Source organism: Ranitomeya variabilis, chromosome 1 (assembly GCF_051348905.1).
Source record: "Ranitomeya variabilis isolate aRanVar5 chromosome 1, aRanVar5.hap1, whole genome shotgun sequence".
Classification (NCBI taxonomy): Eukaryota; Metazoa; Chordata; class Amphibia; order Anura; family Dendrobatidae; genus Ranitomeya; species Ranitomeya variabilis.
Window position 1 is genome coordinate 141482574 of NC_135232.1, and position 22501 is coordinate 141505074.

Genomic DNA, 22501 nt, shown 5'->3' on the forward strand with positions numbered 1-22501 from the left:
GTACATGTGGAGAAAAAAGGGGCACAGAATTTCAGGAAAAGAACATTTCGCCAACCATTAAGCATGGGTGTGGATCAATCATGCTTTGGGGTTGTGTTGAAGCAAATGGCTTGGGGAAAATTCACTGGTAGAAGGAAGAATGGATTCAATTAAATTTCAACAAATTCTTGATGCAAACATAACACCATCTGTTAAAAAAAGCTGAAGGTGAAACATCAAAATCCACAATAGACTGCCTCAAAAGGCACAATCTGAATGTTTTACAATGTCCCTCACAGTCCCCTGATCTGAACATCATTGAATATCCGTGGCAAGACCTCAAAATATCAGCGCAAGTAAGACGACCCAGGAATCTCACCGAACTGAAAGAATTTTTCAAGGAAGCAAGGATGAAAATTCCTTAGACAATTGAAAGACTCTTGGCTGGCTACAAAAAGCATTTATAAGATGTGATATTTTAAAAAGGGGGTGCTACAAGGTACTTACCATGCAGGAAGCCTAAACGTTTGCATCAGCCCATTATCCTTTTTGTAATTTTTAAAATTTAAAAGACAATAATAAATATATTTTCCTGCCTAATATATGAAAGGAAATGTGTCATCTTTAACTTTAGGCCTTTTAGGGTTCATTTCATCTTCACCTTGCTTAACTCTTCACAATAACTATAATTTTGACCAGTTGTGCCCAAACTTTTACATGCCACTGTACACCACCTGTGTGGAAACACCAGCACATAAGTCATCTCCGGAAAATTTATCATTTTTAAAATGCTTTGCTATAATTTTAAAAAAGCATAAAAAGTCTGACAGTGCTGAGTGATATCTAACAGGTTTTTGGTTACCACTGGTTATCATGTGTTTATCTATATACAGATATGTAGAGGTCACCACACTGACATTACCGAGGCTTTGTTTGCATTAAAGCGGCTAAAAGAGGTTACATACAACGTTAGGAGACCTCAGAGCTGTCAACTACCGTATATTCCAAATAATTGTAATGTTGAATGTAAAATATAAGCTCACCTGCACACATTTCTTCTCCTGCTGATATAGCTCCACTAACTTTTTACAAACTTCACTCCACTTTTGCTTGTCAGAACTGGAAAATGAAGTAAGGATTACAATGGTTTATAGAATATCAATTGGCCAAATAACCAATTAACCTTGTAATCATCTTGATTATTTTCATTTTCAGCCGTATATACATATCTATATAAGACTGGTCATCCTACAATCTATAGTAATGGAATTGCACATCTCAATACATGATACAAATTACTTACCTATGTGACGAATGTTACAAGGGCGGCATTGCTTCCTTCTAATATTGATATGCCATGTGTACAGTGGGGGAAGTAATTATTTGATCCCTTGCTGATTTTGTAAGTTTGCCCACTGACAAAGACCTGAACATAATTTTAAGGGTAGGCCAGTTTTAACATTGAGAGATAGAATATCAAAAATAAAATCCAGAAAATCAAATTTTAAAAATTATATACGTTTATTAGCATTTAGCAGTGAGAAATAAGTATTTGATCCCCTACCAACCATTAAGAGTTCTGGTTCCTACAGACCAGATAGACGCTCCTAATCAACTCATTACCTGCATTAATGACAGCTGTCTTACATAGTCACCTTAAAGACTCCTGTCCACAGACTCAATTAATCAGTCAGACTTTAACCCAGTGATGGGCAACCTTTTGAGCTTGGTGTGTTAATTCACCAAATAACCAAGCATAACTCGGGTGGCGTGTCACATCAAGAAAAAAAAAACATAATTTTGAGATATTTATAGTTTAAATAATAAAAATTTATAATTGTAAATATATAACTGTATTTAATAAACCAAAAACTAATTATTTAGCTTACCTGCTGCTACAAGTGACTTGTGTTCATCCATCAGTCGTTTCGTTTGTTGGTCTTGATATTATTTAACTTGTGTTAAACTTCCTTTACTTAACCTTTTTTTTAAATATTTTTTTGGGTTCTCCACTAGGGGGGCAGTGACAGAAGATAGAATTATAGATAGCCTGTTAGCCCTGCAGGAAATTAGGGGTTAACTAGCCTAACTGACCACAAGATGGCACATGTAACTGTCTTTTAGGAAAGGACAGGGTTAATAAGCAAAAATAGGGGTTAATAAGGATGCACACCAGTAAAAGTGGTGAAATGGAGTCTGCACTTTGCTGAAAGATGGCGTTACTTATGCAAATTAAGATGGCTGCAGCTATTTCTAGTAGCAGGAAATGGTACCCACAGCACAGGCCCTTGCCTCTCCCAGCCTCCTCATCACTTATCTCAGTAATGACGGCTAATTAGAAATCCATGACACCCCAGAACAGTAGATTAGATGATGGTTGCTGTGGTTATGTGGTTGCTGGTAATGGCGATCACAGGGCCCCCAGAGATGCGTCCCCCCACGGCATTCCACCACTCTCTGCTCCGCCAGCCGGAATTGAGGTCAAAGATCCCCTAACGGCCCAGAACTAGACGCTCTGTGTCAGAGTTCTGTTGCTTTGGCCTACAGACCTCCGGCACAGAGTATCTACACTACACTACAGCAAATCTTTCATCCTCAGCTAGAGATGGGCGGACCCCAGGTCCGGTCAAACAGTTAAAAAATTCAGGTTCGAGTACCAGAACAGTTCCCGGACCTGAACCCGGACCCCATTCACTTGAATGTGGACCCGAACATGAAGTGTTTGCCATGCTGTCATGTGCATGACAGCGTGGCAAACACCGCTTCTGACCGGGCTGAACTGCCATGACCTCGGTAACATCCCCGCTAGCACTGGCAGAGTTTTTCCGTGTTCGGTGTCCATGCCCGAACAGTAGGTGTTCAGTATGTTCGGGTTCGCCCATCTCTATCCTTGGCTACTGCACATGGCCGTGCAGGAGCCGAGGATGAAACGTCCTATTTGGCATGCGGCCGCGTGTCATAAAAAATGGCTACGCGTGTCAGTGCTGACACGCATGTCATGGGTTCGCCATCACGGCTCTACCCTCTACAACATGGGCAAGACCAAAGAGCTTTATAAGAATGTCCGGGACAAAATCATAGACCTGCACAAAGCTGGAATGGGCTACAAAACCATATGTTAGAAGCTGGGTGAGAAGGAGACAACTGTTGGTGCAATAGTAAGAAAATGGAAGAAATACAAAATGACTGTCAATTGACATTGTTCTGGGGCACCATGCAAAATCTCACCTCGTAGGGTATCCTTGATCATGAGGAAGGTGAGAGATCAGCCTAAAACTATAGGGGGGAACTTGTTAATGATCTCAAGGCAGCTGGGACCACAATCACCAAGAAAACCATTGGTAATACATTACGCCATAAAGGTTTCAAATCCTGCAGTGCCCGCAAGGTCCCCCTGCTCAAGAAGGCACATGTGCAGGCCCGTCTGAAGTTTGGCAGTGAACACCTGGATGATTCTGTGAGTGATTTGGAGAAGGTGCCGTGGTCAGATGAGACAAAAATTGAGGTCTTTGGCATTAACTCAACTCGCCGTGCTTGGAGGAAGAGAAATGCTGCCTATGACCCAAAGAACACCGTTCCCACTGTCAAGCATGGTGGTGGAAACATTATGTTTTCAGGTTGTTTCTCTGCTAAGGGCACAGGACTACTTCACCACATCTATGGGAGAATGGATGGAGCCATGTACCGTAAAATCCTGAGTGACAACCTCCTTCCCTCCGCCAGGACATTAAAAATGGGTCGTGGCTGGGTCTTCCAGCAAGACAATGACCCAAAACATACAGCCAATGAAACAAAGGAGTGGCTCAAAAAGAAGCACATTAAGGTCGCGGAGTGGCCTAGCCAGTCTCCAGACCTTAATCACATAGAAAACTTATGGAGGGAGTTGAAGCTCCCAGTTGCAAAGCGACAGCCTCAAAATCTTAATGATTTAGAGATGATCTGCAAAGAAGAATGGACTAGTGATGAGCGAATATACTCGTTACTCGAGATTTCCCGAGCACGCTCGGGTGTCCTCCGAGTATTTTTTAGTGCTTGGAGATTTAGTTTTCTTTGCCGCAGCTGGACGATTTACAGCTACTAGCCTGCTTGATTACATGTGGGGATTCCCTAGCAACCAGGCAACCCCCACATCTACTTAGCCTGGCTAATAGCTGTAAATCATTCAGCTGAGGCGATGAAAACTAAATCTCCGAGCACTAAAAAATACTCGGATGACCACCCGAGTGTGCTCGGGAAATCTCGAGTAACGAGTATATTCGCTCATCTCTAGAGTGGACCAAAATTCCTCCTGACATGTGACCAAACCTCATCATCAACTGCAAAAAACGTCTGACTGCTGTGCTTGCCAACAAGGGTTTTGCCACCAAGTATTAAGTCTTGTTTGCCAGAGGGATCAAATACTTATTTCTCACTGCAAAATGCAAATAAATTTACATACTGGTAATTTATACAATGTGATTTTCTGGATTTTATTTTTGATATTCTATCTCTCAATGCTAAAATTAACCTACTCTTAAAATTATACACTGTTCATGTCTTTGTCAGTGGGCAAACTTACAAAATCAGCAAGGGATCAAATACTTATTTCCCCCACTGTATATACACTCACCGGCCACTTTATTAGGTACACCATGCTAGTAACGGGTTGGACCCCCTTTTGCCTTCAGAACTGCCTCAATTCTTCGTGGCATAGATTCAACAAGGTGCTGGAAGCATTCCTCAGAGATTTTGGTCCATATTGACATGATGGCATCACACAGTTGCCGCAGATTTGTCGGCTGCACATCCCAAAGATGCTCCATACAAGGCAGGATGGATCCATGCTTTCATGTTGTTTACGCCAAATTCTGACCCTACCATCCGAATGTCGCAGCAGAAATCAAGACTCATCAGACCAAGCAACGTTTTTCCAATCTTCTACTGTCCAATTTCGATGAGCTTGTACAAATTGTAGCCTCAGTTTCCTGTTCTTAGCTGAAAGGAGTGGTACCCGGTGTGGTCTTCTGCTGCTGTAGCCCATCTGCCTCAAAGTTCGACGCACTGTGCGTTCAGAGATGCTCTTAGGCCTACCTTGGTTGTAACGGGTGGCGATTTGAGTCACTGTTGCCTTTCTATCAGCTCGAACCAGTCTGCCCATTCTCCTCTGACCTCTGGCATCAACAAGGCATTTCCGCCCACAGAACTGCCGCTCACTGGATTTTTTTTCTTTTTCGGACCATTCTCTGTAAACCCTAGAGATGGTTGTGCGTGAAAATCCCAGTAGATCAGCAGTTTCTGAAATACTCAGACCAGCCCTTCTGGCACCAACAACCATGCCACGTTCAAAGGCACTCAAATCACCTTTCTTCCCCATACTGATGCTCGGTTTGAACTGCAGGAGATTGTCTTGACCATGTCTACATGCCTAAATGCACTGAGTTGCCGCCATGTGATTGGCTGATTAGAAATTAAGTGTTAACAAGAAGTTGGACAGGTGTACCTAATAAAGTGGCCGGTGAGTGTATGTGCACACATCTATAAAAAATGATGAATATGCCCTGGTATATCAATGTTAGAAGGAAGTAATGTAGCGTTCGTCACATAGAGAAGCAATTCTTGTGATGTTTTATTCAGATGTGCATTTCCATCACTACAGATTGGAGGATGATGATTCTGGTAATAAGAGATTAGTGCAAAACAAATTAGGTTTAAAAAATATTTTGTCATTTGTTTCCAAAAATGTTGCCTCAACAAAGGTTCTGATTATTATGGATCCTGGCTGTCAGTGAATATTTAGATGCAATATTGATACTGGATGATAAAACATTAAGTCCAATGTCACTTAACGGTCACTGTACTTTCAGGCAAACTCAGTTCAACTAATGGTTAATATACTATAAAGACAATCTGTAAAATATTAATTAAGAAATTATAGTGTCTTAATCATCCTCCACCACCCCCATAAAAAAAATCAATCCAGAGTGCCAGCCACTGGGCATCTTCTTAATGTCTAACTTAATGGCTATTGCAGGTTCTCAATTGTAAGACACTGAGACAGTTTACATAAAGTGGGGATGGTTTCATCTATCTGCTCCTACTCTTCTGTCTGTTGAACTGCATACATGTGTTTCAAAGAGACAGGCTTTCAGTTTGAAGAAGGCAAGCCACTGGACATTGACAGGAGCATTTCATGTTGGGAAGGTACAGCACCTATTGTTCTGGCAGAACGCTGATGAAGAGAAACCAACCTCTCAAGAAGAGTGAACGACAAGTTACAAAACATGAGAATCGCCAATTCTTGGACACACCTGATGGATATGTGCTCCAGAAGTAGCTTTAATTTGTTGCGAGGGTTGACGTCACTAAGACTATGCTTTTCTACCGTGTAAAAGGACAAGTATGCATTAAACTCAAATACGTTTCCGTTATTCTAGAGCTTACTGCAATGTAAATGACCGTTTCATCCAAATATTGTCTGACAAGGCCCTATTATCACATCATCCTACATCACTTTCGATGCACTTTCAGGATATTTCCTTTTATAATAAATGCCCTCTACTTAAGGAAAGTAGAAAAACAGTCAACTAATCACCACATCATATTAAGCAAGATGGCACAGAAATTGGGGCGAGAGCTTTTAAATCATTACACAGAAAGAGGACAGACTGAAATAACTTGTTCCACCATGCTAATAGCGGCCACAATGTGCTCACAACTGCTTCCTCCCCTAAAGGTTAATGTATAAGCGCCAGAACTGAATCACCATCATTAAGGCAAATGACGGAGCTGAGCTTTTTTACAGGAGCTGTTATATCATGACCAATACGTACTGTATTAAGTCACAGAAAGCTGCTGGGTTTTTTGCTGTTTTTAATACTTAAATAGAACCGGTCATCATGATTTGCATGTTAAAGTAAAGGCAAAGCCATAATGGCGCAGTTATACAGATTCAATAGAAACCTTGTGGGAAGAAATCTGCATCCTGGTCGTTTTTTCACTTGCAATTGAAGCTTGGGTAGTGGTGCATGTGCAGATTGACCTCCAGGCAATCTTCAGTAAAATGAAGAGGTGGCACAAGCATGAGGACAGCGCCAACTTTAAAAAAGGAGGCAGATTCAAACACCAGCGTGGGTGGAGGGGCTGGGGCACAGCTGAAGACCCTACCCCCACTCCCTTCCCTATGCACCAAAAGCTTATTACACCCAAACTTCAAATAAAGAACAACCAGTATATGTATAACAGAGTAATTATTGCCTGGCCTAGCCTTTACTTTAATATGCATAATTGTGATGACAGGTTCTCTCTAACCCTTTAAAGCGAACCAGGTTTGACGATATAAGAGAAGACCACCTCCTTTCAGGTGCATGCTGTGTATCTGCCCCAACCCGACCTGAAAGATAAGAAAAAGAGCATTTATTACACTCACCTGTGAGGGGGCCCAGTCAGGGGATTGTCGATCTTCTTGGTCCGGCACCTCCCTTCTTCTTGTGATGCCGTCCACCTTCTTGCTTTGTATGGATGACGTGTCCCTACATCTTCCACAGAGTCTCCCCAGAATCGCTCTCCTGACTGGCACAATTTTCTGCCCTGACTAGTACTGCAGTGCGCATGCGCCGGGGCTCTTTGACATTTCCTGGCGCCTGCGCACTGCAGTACTTTTCTATGCCCTCAGCAGGGCAGAGAAGTATGCCTGCGCAGGAGCGCGATGCCGGGGAGACTGTGTGGATGATGTAGGGACGTGTCATCCACAGGAAGGCATCACATGAAGAAGGGAGACGCCGCACCAAGAAGAGCCACAGCCCTCGTACCACACCACCCCGCTAGTGAGTATCATAAAAGGGTTTATTTCCCCAAGCTATAGATATAATATTCAAGGTATCAGCACAATCCTGCTGACAGGTTCACTTTAAGGACTGAGCCACTTTATATGTTAATGACCGAGCCTCATTTGTCACTCTATGAGGTAATAACTATGGAAAGCTTCAACATATCCCACTGATTCTAAGACTGCTTTTTCAAGACAAATTATACTTCATGATAGTGGTAAAATTTGTTCGATATAACTTGTGCTTTCTTTCTGAAAAAATGGAAATTTGGCGAAAATTTAGCAACTTTCAAATTTTTTATTTTTATGCCCTTAAATCAGAGTTATGTCACCAAAAATTATTAATATATACCATTTCCCACATGTCTACTTTACATCTGCACCATTTTTTAAACATAATTTGTTTTGCTAGGAAGTTATACCTCTGACGGGTAGTAATTTACTATTACATTGATGGAATAGTTTGAAGGAACATGGTAATGTCTTCAATGTGGATGTGTCCATGTGGTCAGTTGATCAAAAAATTAATTACATGCACGTCTCGCTATGTAATTTATTATGCCACCTGATTGTGTAGCTTAATCTAGATCGGCCTTACGTCGCGCCAATTAAAAGTTTGTGTAAGGGAACACGTGCTTGGCATTCAGGCCGCAAGTGACCACACGGACACATCCATATGGAAGATGTTGCCACGCCACTTCAAAGTATTCCATCAATGTAACAGTAAATTACTACGGGTCTGAGGTAAAGACGGATTAGATAACAGAATTCGAGGTGGCAAGCTATCCCAACAACTTGCCAAGTTGTAGTCTAGGTGGATTTGGACCCTACAAACGCTCCATCCACAGGGACTTAACGAAAATCTTAGTTTCGCCCATTTTCTGTGATCACCACCCTGCTATATTGGGTGCATGTGCTCTGGCATACATCTGTGTTTTTAAATTAATTGTTTTTATATTTGTTATTAATCATTATCATTCAATATTTTAGGATCCATTTCATTGTTCCGAGTGACCACCATGCGTCCCTCAGTGTGTGCTAGCGGTGTGGCCTACGAGACTATATACCGTATATGGTTTTTCCATGAAGATACTTTAAAAACAGCTCTATTGTTAGCCATATTCAGATTTTATACTTTTATCCCTCTCATATATCTTTTGCTTTAAATGGCATATATTTGACAACCTTTATAAACTTATACCGTATATACCCTTAATTTTGCCACAAAAAAATTGGGAAAAATTAATGACTTGAGTATAAGCCTAGGGTGGGAATTGCAGCAGCTACTGGTAAATTTCAAAAATAAAAATAGATACCAATAAAAGTAAAATTAATTTAGACATCAGTAGGTTAAGTGTTTTTGAATATCCATATTGAATCAGGAGCCCCATATAATGCTCCATACAGTTCATGATGGGCCCCATAAGATGCTCCATACAAAATACGCCCCATATAATGCTCCATAAAGTACATGATGGCCCCATGAGATGATCCATAATAAAATATGCCCCATATAATGCTCCATAATGTTTATGATGGGCCCCATGTTTATGATGCTTCATACAAAAATATGCCCCAAAATAATGCTGCACGAAGGTTGATTATTGCCCCATAAGATGCTCCATAGAAACATTTGCCCCATACAATCCTGCATAAAGGTTGATTATGGCCCCATAAGATGCTCCATAGAAACATTTGCCCCATGTGCTGCGCTTAAAAATAAAAAATGATATACTCACCCTCTTGTCCGGAGCAGGCGGGGACACCGGCACTTGTGATATTCACCTGTCCCCATTCCACCGCCGTGCGCCGCTCTGTCTTCCGTATCTCTGCAGTGACTGTTCAGGCAGAGGGCGGCGCGCACTAACCACGTCATCGCGCCCTCTGACTTGAACGTCACAGCGGTGCGCGGCGGTGTAACGGGGACAGGTGAATATCGCATGGCTCACCCTTCCCCGTTATACTCGCCCTCCCGGCGCGGTCCCTGCTTCTCCAATGCGATGTTCTCTGACGCTGGCAGCTTGTTCCTGTGTTCAGCGGTCACTGGTACCGCTCATTAAAGTAATGAATATGCGCTCCACCCCTATTGTGTTGGATTGTCAATGCAACCCTCTTCTCCCACTCTTAACACACTGATAGCAACACTGCAGAAGAAGTGCTAGCACAGGCTTCCAGTATCCGTTGTTTCAGATGCTGCACATCTCGTATCTTCACAGCATAGACAGCATAGCATAGCAGGTATCCAGTGGCATTGAGGTTTCCATTAGACTTTTATCTTTGGGGTCATCTGAAGGCAATTGTCTAAGCTGTGAAGATACGAGATGTGCAGCATCTGAAACAAAGGATACTGGAAGCCTGTGCTAGCATTTCGTCTGCGGTGTTGCTATCAGTGTGTCAAGAGTTGGATAAAGAGGGTTGCATTGACAATCCAACACAATGGGCAGCACTTTGAACACATTTTATAAGTGGTCATAAACTTGTAAATAACTCATGAAAGAATAAAGTTAAGTTAAAACCAAGCACACCATCGTTTTTCTTGTGAAATTCTCAATAAGTTTGATGCGTCACATGACCCTCTTCCCATTGAAAAAAATAAAGTTGGATCCAAAATGTTCGACATCAAAATGGCCACCATGGTCACCACCCATCTTGAAAAGTTTTCCCCCTCCCATATACTAATGTGCCACAAACAGGAAGTTGATATAACCAACCATTCCCATTTTATTTAGGTGTATCCATATAAATGGCCCACCCTGTACCTATTGCTGTGGTTAGTGCGCGTGCGTTACATCTCTCAGCCATCTTATTCCCTAGAGCTGCCATTACTCAGTACAGGTTAATTATTTTCTGAAATAGTGCACATGCGTTGCCCTGTCTCCGCTGCCCTCTATACTCGCTGGGCATCCGATGCTGGATCACGTGGGGCCCCATGTGTTTCTGACGTCACCTGCTCTGTGATGCGGATGCCAGCGGGCGTCGTGGTAACACAGCAACGTATCGCAACTTCTGACCCGCGGTTTACCACAGTTCCGGGACACATACTTTTTAAACCCTATGTTTATGATACATGATATGCTCTCTGACGAAGGTGCTTTTCCGAAATGCGCATTGGGGTGGGAGCGGGGATCATATGAGCCCCTGCTGGTGAACCTCTTCAGGCAATGAGATACTGATTTGTATACACATATAGGTATATGAAATTTTCCTCACCAGTAGCTCACCCACCCTGACACCACATTGCAGGTTGCCTCCCATGTACCCCTTTTTTAGGATTATACCTGCATCTACAAAGGATGGTATATGTTAGGTTAGCATATGGGATACCATCAGCTCATATTGTCCGATGCGCTCCTTATATACAGTACAGACCAGAAGTTTGGACACACCTTCTCATTTAAAGATTTTTCTTTATTTTCATGACTATGAAAATTGTAAATTCACTGAAGGCATCAAAACTATGAATTATATACTTAACAAAAAAGTGTGAAACAGCTGAAAATATGTCTTATATTCTAGGTTCTTCAAAGTAGCCACATTTTGCATTGATGACTGCTTTGCACACTCTTGGCATTCTCTTGATGAGCTTCAAGAGGTAGTCACCGGAAATCGTCTTCAACAATCCTGAAGGAGTTCCCAGAGATGCTTAGCACTTGTTGGCCCTTTTGCCTTCACTCTGCGGTCAAGGTCACCCCAAACCATCTCGATTGGGTTCAGATCTAGCGTAGCACCCCATCACTCTCCTTCTTGGTCAAATAGCCCTTACACAGCCTGGAGGTGTGTTTGGGATCATTGTCCTGTTGAAAAATAAATGATGGTCCAACTAAACGCAAACCAGATGGAATAGCATGCCGCTGCAAGATGCTGTGGTAGCCATGCTGGTTCAGTACACCTTCAATTTTGAATAAATCCCCAACAGTGTCACCAGCAAAGCACCCCCACACCATCACACCTCCTCCTCCATGCTTCACGGTGGGAACCAGGCATATAGAGTCCATCCGTTCACCTTTTCTGCGTCACACAAAGACACGGTGGTTGGAACCAAAGATCTCAAATTTGGACTCATCAGACCAAAGCACAGATTTCCACTGGTCTAATGTCCATTCCTTGTGTTCTTTAGCCCAAACAAGTCTCTTCTGCTTGTTGCCTGTCCTTAGCAGTGGTTTCCTAGCAGCTATTTTACCATGAAGGCCTGCTGCACAAAGTCTCCTCTTAACAGTTGTTGTAGAGATGTGTCTGCTGCTAGAACTCTGTGTGGCATTGACCTGGTCTCTAATCTGAGCTGCTGTTAACCTGCGATTTCTGAGGCTGGTGACTCGGATAAACTTATCCTCAGAAGCAGAGGTGACTCCTGGTCTTCCTTTCCTGGGGCGGTCCTCATGTGAGCCAGTTTCTTTGTAGAACTTGATGGTTTTTGCCACTGCACTTGGGGACACTTTCAAAGTTTTCCCAATTTTTCGGACTGACTGACCTTCATTTCTTAAAGTAATGATGGCAACTCGTTTTTCTTTACTTAGCTGCTTTTTTCTTGCCATAATACAAATTCTAACAGTCTATTCAGTAGGACTATCAGCTGTGTATCCACCAGACTTCTGCACAACACAACTGATGGTCCCAACCCCATTTATAAAGCAAGAAATCCCACGAAATCCCACTTATTAAACCTGACAGGGCACACCTGTGAAGTGAAAACCATTCCCGGTGACTACCTCTTGAAGCTCATCAAGAGAATGCTAAGAGTGTGCAAAGCAGTCATCAAAGCAAAAGGTGGCTACTTTGAAGAACCTAGAATATAAGACATATTTTTAGTTGTTTCACACTTCTTTGTTAAGTATATAATTCCACATGTGTTAATTCATACTTTTGATGCCTCCAGTGTGCATTTGCAATTTTCATAGTCATGAAAATATAGAAAAATCTTTAAATGAGAAGGTGTGTCCAAACTTTTGGTCTGTACTGTACATAGTTGTGTGTTCGTCCACATATCCTTTACCCACGCTTATTCATGCCTGTTAAAACTATTTAATAAAGTTAATTTGCGCTCACTATACTATGGACTTTGAGATCGTCTTTTTTGTTCCCCCCCCCCGCCTATACAGTGTCTATGTTGAAGCGGTGTTCCAAAAGGCTGAAGACCCTTTGTTCTGAGCATCTGTGAGGGTCCCTAAAGTCGTACAGCCGGACCACATCAACATCAACAATATCACATCAATATCTTAGAGACCGTGATAAAACAAGAAGCATAATGAAATGAAGGCTTATCAATAGTTACCTTTTGTAAAGTTCCAACATTTTCAGATATACATTCGGCAGATCGTCTTTAAAATCTTTTTGGTTGACCTTCTCATATAGGTTTACCAACCCCTACGGAAAAGCCAACAAAATTGTAAAAAAAAAAAAAAAATCTGTAGTAGTTACTGTGAATATATAGCTGGTAGTTCAATCACACGTTTATGGGTTCCACCATACCAATGTTTTCTGCGGAAATCTTACCATAGTAATATTGTGTTCGCTTCCTAAAAGTAATTACACAATTAGCAGAATAACACTTCTGTCGGAGGATAGAGATAAAACAACGTAATAGCTGCAATAATCAATAAATAAATGACTGTGATTATGGAGCTTAATGGTTCCAGCACATTATCTGTTATTACATTCTCTATCTCCGAGGCTTTCCGCCTGTGCTATGTGCACCTAGGAAGGTCAGAACAATCCACTAGGGAGAACTTGCACTTTGTTCACGCTTTGATTTTAATGCGCTGCATAACCTATAATGATAGTATGGGAGTACATGTCATTTGTGTGAGAAGGTGGAACTTGGATTACAAAAAATGGGAAAAAAATAAAAATAACAAAGGATCAGTAGTAAAACAAACATGCTAAATCTGTGTGCTAATCTCAGAACACTGCCTGGGAGGTTCATTAGGATATGATGCCTGAGTGAAAAATGAAAAGCAGCTAATCCCCATTGATCAGCCTGTGCTATAGGGCCATGCTGTCAGCACACTCCGAACCCAGCAAGTAGATGTGAGAAAGTATTAAGGCAAACACTATTGGACAGATGAAATCATTCCCAGCAACATTAGTTTTGCTTAGTTAATACTGCTGCGAGCCAACAATTACACTCCACATCCGGAGAAGAGATGACTGAGTGATTCATTACGATGGAAATGTCCATCAGATCCTCGGCCTCAAAATTTTAACCTAATTTTTTTTATTTCTATGGCGTCAGCATATTTTGCAGCACTTCACAATTTGGAGGGGACATGTACAAGCTACCGATTATTCTTGAAGTAGAAATGGAATCCTAAAACAGGGTCACACAGAAACTAGAAAGTTGAATGGTTTAAATTTGGGAATATGTTGTATGAAACAGACTATAGTGATACCTATGGCCACTTTTAGGGTAAGTTCACACAGGGCGTTTTTGCTGCAGCAAAACCTTATCTTCTTGGCAGGAAAGGAGCTGCGTCAAAAACGCAGGTTGAGGTGTGTTTTTGTTGCGTATTTGGTGCATTTTTTTTTCTCTTTGTCCATGCTAATGTCCTTGGATTTTCAGCAGCAAAAACGCAGCAAATAATGATACCTGCGTTTTTGCTGAGTTTTTTTTTCAACACCCATTCAAGTCACTGGGTGAAAAAACGCAGCAAAAACGCTGAAAGAAGTGACATGCTCTATGTCCAAAAAAACGCAGCAAACCGCAAAATACTGATCACACAAAAAAACAATGTGTGTGCATGAGATTTCTGAAATCTCATAGGCTTTGCTGGTATTGTAAAAAGCAGCTGAAAATTAGCATAAAAAAAGCAGCAAAAAAACGCAGCAAAAACGCCCGTTGGGGAACTTACCCTAACACTGAATTCTGAACTTGTTCAATTGCTTCATGAATGGAAAATTAACCAACCTTCTAAACAGTCGTTAAATATTTCCATTTTGCTGTTGCAGAGTCTGTAACTCCTTCACACAGCTGCTATTCTGCATGTCTGGACACAGAGCCCATAGCACACTCCTCTTGGCTGTTTGGTTTCTCTCCGCTCTCATCCTCCTTCTCTTGGTGCTACACAAAGCAGCATGAAGAGGCTGAAGAGCAGCAATCTGCAGATCACAATGTGGAGGTGGAGGGGGCATTCACGTTTTAGGGAGGGCAGGCCGTATAGTATAAGAGTAAGGATAGGGCATACTGAAAAGGAAGGGGGAGTGAACCACATAGATGGAGTATGAGAGTTTGGAAATAAGGGATACTACAGCGGGCTATGCCGCTACAGTGGGGGATTCATAAATCTCAGAAACTAGGAGCATATTGAAAACTGACATAAAGGGGTCTGATAATAAATGAAGAAATTGAAGGGGTTGCACATATTTGCAGACATTTATAACTCAACTGCATCTATACTTCATTTCTGTAAATGGGTTTCACTAACAATGCTGCACTGGTTGGTTGTTTGCTTCCTTGTAACTCCAACTTTGATGTGGTCTGTGGCCACAAGTCAGCAGAAAGGATCCCAGAATAAGACAGATGAAAGAGTTACAAACTCCCTGTCAGGCCGTCATAGCGAACAAACAATTGGGGCAGCATCAGCCTTATGGTCTTATTTATGGAATATATCTGGATGCAGGAATGTAAAAAAGAAGACGATCCCCAGTCAATATCCATATAGTGAAAGAATGCCTGCTGTGCCCAGCAGCAATTTTTGACGTTCAGAGACACTCCTGCTTTTGATTCAGTTGCTTCATTTGACCTTATGACTGCTGACTTCATGCTGATTGACGGCCCGCAGTTAGGGAGCAGTGAACCAGCTGTCAATCAGCATAACATCGCACTTTATGATCAGAGCAGAGCAGTAGTGAAGCAGCTGCTCTGTCGACATGACATCACCAGAAGCTGCAGAATTGCTGGCAGAAGTGTCTCTGAGTGGGCAGAAATTGCCGCTAGGCAGAATAGACAGACAGTTATCAACTACTTACCTGTCAGTTCTGAGAAAAAATGAAATATTCCCTGATAACCTCATACTACAGCCAGCAATATACAGTGCAACACAGAGGCTACAGAAGGCAAAAATGCAACATTTTTAAGGAAACCCAATTTCAAAAATGATAATTACATACCGTACATATAAATAAAAACTAGTTAAGAAGAGAGGGCACTCACCGTCAGAAGTCTTTACAGTCCTTTATTGTGGCATAAAACAGTAGTAGCAGGTCTTACAGGTAAACGCAGGTGTCATGAGACGACGGCCCGTTTCGCGCAGGTGCGCTTCTACAGGTCTACCTGTAGAAGCGCACCTGCGCGAAACGGGCCGTCGTCTCATGACACCTGCGTTTACCTGTAAGACCTGCTACTACTGTTTTATGCCACAATAAAGGACTGTAAAGACTTCTGACGGTGAGTGCCATCTCTTCTTAACTAGTTTTGATTTCACATGGACTGTGGTTTTCCAAGAGGTGCACCCCGTCCTTCAGCTCTGGCGGTACAGACACACATGCAGCGGTTAATTCCGGTCCTCTGATACAACTAGCTGGTAGTGCGGATTGTTTTTCTTTTTCTTTTTCTTTTTTGGTACATATAAATAAGAAGACAAATGTTATCAAAGGAGGACAACCTCTTTAAGCTCGTAGACAAACTTGTCCATGGCAAATAACATCAACCTGTTTGGCTCTCCTGTCCTGTCAGTGAATGATTTTTTTTTTCTTTATTGATGTTCTCCACAACAATCCCATACTCTACCTGCCAGGCCAACAACTGTTCTGGTTCAATCTCTGCAGCCTTCTTGTAGGCAGCCTGGGCCTGGTCTGGTTGCTCCAGCTCAGACGCTGCCAATCCAATGAAAACCCAGGCATTGTAGTTATTTTTCTCTAGCTTCAAAGCAGCCTATAAATGGAATAAAGCAACAAAAAATGCAAATTACTGTCATCTGTGGCTAGTTCCAACTCCCTGCATGTTACAGTTTTTTTGCAAACAAAAAACCCACAACATACACTACCGTTCAAAAGTTTAGGGTCACCCAGACAATTTTGTGCTTTCCATGAAAACTCATACTTTTATTAATCAAATGAGTTGCCAAATGAATTGAAAATCTAGTCCAGACATTGACAAGGTTAAAAAAAAAGATTTTTATTTGAAATAATAGTTTTCTCCTTCAAACTTTGCTTTCGTCAAAGAATGCTCTGTTTGCAGCAATTACAGCATTGCAGACCTTCGGCATTCTAGCAGTTAATTTGCTGAGGTAATCTGGAGAAATTTCACCCCTTGCTTCCAGAAGCCCTTCCCACAAGTTGGTTTGGCTTGATGGGCACTTTTTGCGTACCATATGGTCAAGCTGCTCCCACAACAGCTCAATGGAGTTGAGATCTGGTGACTGCGCTGGCCACTCCATTACACATAGAATAGCAGCTGCCTGCTTCTTCCCTAAATAGTTTTTGCATAATATGGAGGTGTACTTTGGGTCATTGTCCTGCTGTAGGATGAAATTGGCTCCAATCAAGCGCTATCCACAGGGTATGGCATGGCGTTGCAAAATGGAGTGATAGCCTTCCTTATTCAAAATCCCTTTTACCTTGTACAAATCTCCTACTTTACCAGCACCAAAGCAACCCCAGACCATCACATTACCTCCACCATGCTGACCTGTGGCGTCAGACACTCTTCCAGCATCTTTTCAGTTGTTCTGCGTCTCACAAATGTTCTCCTGTGTGATCCAAACACCTCAAACTTGGATTCGTCAGTTTATAACACTTTGTTTTAATCTTCCTCTGTTCAATGTCTGTGTTCTTTTGCCCATATTAATCTTTTCCTTTTATTAGCCAGTCTCAGATATGGCTTTTTCTTTGCCACTCTGCCCTGAAGGTCAGCATCCTGGAGTCACGTCTTCACTTTAGATGTTGACACTGGCGTTTTGCGTGTACTATTTAATGAAGCTGCCAGTTGAGGACCTGTGAGGTGACAATTTCTCAAACTACAGACGCTAATGTACTTGTCGTGTTGCTCAGTTGTGCAGCGGGGCCTCCCACTTGTCTTTCTACTCTGGTTAGAGCCTGTTTGTGCTCTCCTCTGAAGGGAGTAGTACACAACGTTGTAAGAAATCTTCAGTTTCTTGGCAATTTCTCGTATGGAATAGCCTTCATTTCTAAGAATACGAATAGACTGTCAAGTTTCACATGAAAGTTCTTTTTTTCTGGCCATTTTGAGAGTTTAATGGAACCAACAAATGTAATGCTACTGATTCTCAACTAGCTCAAAGGGAGGTCAGGTTTATAGGTTCTCTAATCAGCCAAACTGTTTTCATCTGTGCTAACATACTTGCCCAAGGGTTTTCAAGGGTATTCTAACCATCCATTAGCCTTCTTACACAGTTACCAAACACAAAGTACCATAAGAACACTGGAGTGATGGTTGTTGGAAATGGGCATCTATACACCTATGAATATATTGCATTACAAACCAGACGTTTGCAGCTAGAATAGTCATTTACCACATTAACAATGTATAGAGTGTATTTCTGAATCATATAATGTTAGCTTCATTGGAAAACAAAGTGTTTTTCTTTAAAAAATAAGGAAATTTCTAACTGACCCTAAACTTTGGAACGGTAGTGTAAATTGCAGCATATTCACACTGTGAGAACACAGCCTTGTTGGCTCATTCCTTTTTGTAAGGTCTTATGAGTAAATGTGCTGTCCAGCAAGAAAACACTACACGTAGGGAGCATGCATGGCCTCTTACCTTACAGTGCTTCAGTGCCTCCTTGTAGTCCTTACTCCTGATGGACTCTCTGGCACTCTTCAGTGCAGCCTTCACTTCTTTACTGGACATGGTAAATAAGGCTATACAGAGGAACAAGACTGGTGTTATAGTCATCTAAAATTCATACCTGCCATGGTCTACACTAAAAATAGGATGTTATTCTAGAAGGACAAAATCTAACAGACAAAATGACGAACAGTGTGGGTCTAGCAGCTTCATGAAGACAATACCTGTCCAAGTGACCTATGAACGTCATACAGCGGGTCACCAGCTCGAGACCCTAGTTTTCCTGAACTGAATGCACCTTTATAGGTCTGGCTTCCCACCAGCAAATTTAAACTATCATTGTACTATTCTTGCCATTAAAATGATGGAAATCTCCATGCAATCACATTATAAGTCAATGAGACCAGCCTGGTTGCTAGAGAATCCCCACATGTAATCAAGCTGGCTAACAGATGTAAATCATTCAGCTGCTGCAAGGAAAACTAAATCTCCGAGCACTTACAAATACACAGAGGACACCCGAGCGTGCTCGGGAAATCTCGAGTAACGACTATACTCGCTCATCACTAGTTCCCACACTGTTTTTTTAAATTATTTAAATAAATAATTTAAAAACCTTAAATAATGTAAACTACTGTACTGGAGTGACCTCAGTGAGTTCACCACTAGCACAGTGAGAAAAAGTTGCACCACTGAGATCAGTGAGTTTACCGTGAGAAATTCTCACTGCTAGTCACTGACGCTGCGCTCACAGCAGCTTATTCTCCAGTGGTTTTCAGCCTGGACGAACGCACATTGGCACCGTACACATTGAGAACTATTTATCACATAAATGGATTACGGCATAGGATAAAACATGGGACAGGTGAGGATATGGTTGTTTTTTACAGGACACGATGGCTTCAATGGAATGGGCGTGAGGCAAGTATTGTTGTTTATTAGTGTCTTTTTTTTTAAACGAGACTATGGCTTCAATAGAATGGATGTTAGGGGAGTATAAATGTGTTTGTTATTTTAAATAAAAAGTAAAAAGGAGATTTTTGTGTACTCACCGTAAAATCTTTTTCTCCGAGTCATCATTGGGGGACACAGGACGAATGGGTGTTATGCTGCTGCCACCAGGAGGACACTAAGTTAAACACACACAAAAGATTAACTCCTCCCCTGCAGTATACACCCACAGGCTGGACAATCCAGAGCCAGTTCGGTAACAAAGCAGTAGGAGTAAGCCAGTTAACAAACAGAAAACATGTCATAGTCAAAACACAGACTGAAAAGAACAATTGAGCCAACTAGGCTAACAGGGAGAGTGCTGTGTCCCCCAATGATGACTCGGAGAAAAAGATTTTACGGTGAGTACACAAAAATCTCCTTTTCTCCTACGTATCATTGGGGGACACAGGACGAATGGGACGTCCCAAAGCAGTCCCTGGGTGGGTCACCAGAAGTTATAAATGCTGAGCGAGCCTACAAACTACAGATGAGACACAGCCGCTTGTAGGATTCGCCTACCGACGGAAGCGTCTGCCGAAGCCTGAAAGTGCACCTGGTAGTGCTTCGTGAACGTATGTAGACTGGACCATGTAGCAGCCTTGCAGACCTGTGCTGCCGATGCCTGGTGCCGGATGGCCCAGGACGCGCCGACTGACCGGGTAGAATGAGCCTTGATCCCCGGAGGTGCGGCGTGACCCTTGACACGGTAGGACTCTTGGATGGCGGAACGAATCCACTTGGCAATGGAGGCCTTGGAAGCGGGTAGTCCCTTCCGTGGCCCCTTCGGAAGAACGAACAAGGCGTCTGACCTACGGAGAGACGCAGTCCTGGAGACGTAACGTCTGAGACCCCTCACTAAGTCCAGAGTGTGGAGCGTCCTTTCCGTGCGGTGGGAAGGAGCAGGGCACAGTGAGGGAAGGACAATCTCCTCATTAAGATGGAAGGAGGAAACGACCTTCGGAAGAAAAGTCGGACATGTCCGCAGAACCACCTTGTCCTGGTGGAACACGAGGAAAGGAGGTCGGCACGACAGAGCTGCCAGCTCAGAGACACGTCTAATAGACGTGACAGCCACGAGGAAGGCAATCTTCCAAGACAAGAACAGCAAAGACACTTCATGCAAGGGCTCAAAGGGGGGCTCTTGAAGAGCACAGAGAACTAGGTTCAGGTCCCATGGTTCCAAGGGCATCTTGTAAGGCGGAGCCATATGAGAAACACCCTGGATGAAGGTCCTGACCTGCAATCTGTTTGCAATCTTTCTCTGAAAAAGAACCGAGAGAGCAGAAATTTGGCCCTTAAGAGAGCTGAGAGCAAGACCCAAGTCTACGCCTGATTGGAGGAATTCCAAAATGTGAGGGATAGAAAAACGGAGGGGGAAACGTCCCCGCTTCCTGCACCAGGCGAAGTATGCCTTCCAGGCGCGGTGGTAGATGCGCATAGAAGAAGGCTTGCGTGCGCGGAGCATGGTAGATATCACCGTCTGGGGCAACCCCTTCTGCCTCAGTACCCAGGACTCAACGGCCACACCGTTAAACACAGGGCCTCTGAGTTCGGGTGGTAAATGGGCCCTTGAGACAGGAGGTCTGCGCGACTCGGCAGCCTCCAAGGTACGTCTGAGACCAGTTGAACCATCTCGGCATACCATGTCCTGCGCGGCCAGTCCGGAGCGATGAGAAGTACTGGGATCCGTTCTGCCTTGATCTTCCTGATCACCTTTGTCAGAAGAGGAATTGGGGGAAAGATGTATGGGAGTCTGAAACCCTGCCATGAGAGGACGAGAGCGTCGGCTCCGAAGGCTGAGGGGTCGTGAGACCTGGCCATGAAGACGGGAACCTGGCAATTGAGGCGAGATGCCATTAGGTCCACGTCCGGGGTCCCCCATCGAGAGCATATCTGGTGAAAGATTGCGGGATGGAGAGACCACTCTCCGGGATCGAGGCTGTGGCGACTGAGAAAGTCCGCTTCCCAGTTTTCCACGCCTGGGATAAAAACTGCTGAGAGTATGGAATGATGAGTCTCGGCCCAGCGGAGAATTAGCGTCACCTCGACCATGGCCGCCTTGCTGCGAGTGCCCCCTTGGCGGTTGATGTAGGCTACCGCAGTGGCGTTGTCGGACTGGACTCTGACCGCACGGCCGGAGAGGAACGGCTGAAAATGATGGAGAGCCAGTCTGATTGCCCGAATCTCTAGGATATTGATGGGCAGCTGGGACTCCTGCGGAGATCAGCGACCCTGAGTCGAGTGGCGCTGGAACACTGCACCCCAGCCGAAGAGACTGGCGTCCGTTGTGACAACCAGCCAGTGCACCGGAAGGAAAGACTTCCCCCGAGTCAGGGAGGACCTCTTGGTCCACCACCTGAGGGACTGTCTGATTGGGCGAGAGAGAAGGAGACGGCGGTCGAGCGAGGCGGGATTCCTGTCCCATACTGCCAGAATGGCGTGTTGTAAGGGACGGAGGTGAAAAACCGCAAAGGGCACTGCCTCCATTGCCGCCACCATCCTGCCGAGTACCCTCATGGAGAAGCGTAGGGAGTGAGAGCGAGGTTGAGTAAGCTTCCGGACTTCTCTCTGAAGAGTGGATACCTTTTCCGGAGGCAAAAGTACTAGACCCTGAGAGGAGTCTAAGATCATTCCCAGGTAGGATATGGTTTGGGCCTGGACTGGGGAAGATTTTTTGAAATTGATTTTCCAGCCCAGGCGCAAAAAGGTATTTATAGTGACGTCTACCGCTTCTGAACAGGACCGGAAAGAGGGGCCTTTTATGAGGATGTCGTCCAAGTAGGGCAACACCACTGTGCCTCGAGCATGTAGAATGGCCACGGCAGCTGCCATGACCTTGGTGAACACCCGAGGAGCGGTGGCCAGCCCGAAAGGTAGGGCGACAAACTGAAAATGGTGCCCCTGGACCGCGAAGCGGAGGAAGCGCTGATGAGACGGTAGGATGGGAATGTGCAAGTAAGCGTCTTGAACATCTAGAGATG

General features: G+C 43.5%; 1 protein-coding gene across 4 annotated transcripts in view; it reads right to left on the reverse strand.

The window, feature by feature from the left end:
* Nucleotides 1-22501, reverse strand: part of SKIC3 (SKI3 subunit of superkiller complex) — a 168664-nt gene that overhangs the window by 137210 nt on the left and 8953 nt on the right. For 3 of the 4 annotated variants that reach the window (XM_077289343.1, XM_077289333.1, XM_077289352.1), the window contains exons 2-5: nt 18501-18601; nt 16506-16649; nt 13053-13144; nt 1023-1098 (exon numbers count right to left, since the gene is read on the reverse strand). In XM_077289343.1, the coding sequence (XP_077145458.1) occupies nt 1023-1098; nt 13053-13144; nt 16506-16649; nt 18501-18590 (402 nt within the window). In that variant the 5' untranslated portion in view covers nt 18591-18601. Of the gene's footprint in view, nt 1-1022; nt 1099-13052; nt 13145-16505; nt 16650-18500; nt 18603-22501 lie in introns of those variants that run through there. The other variant, XM_077289359.1, reaches the window with a different exon arrangement.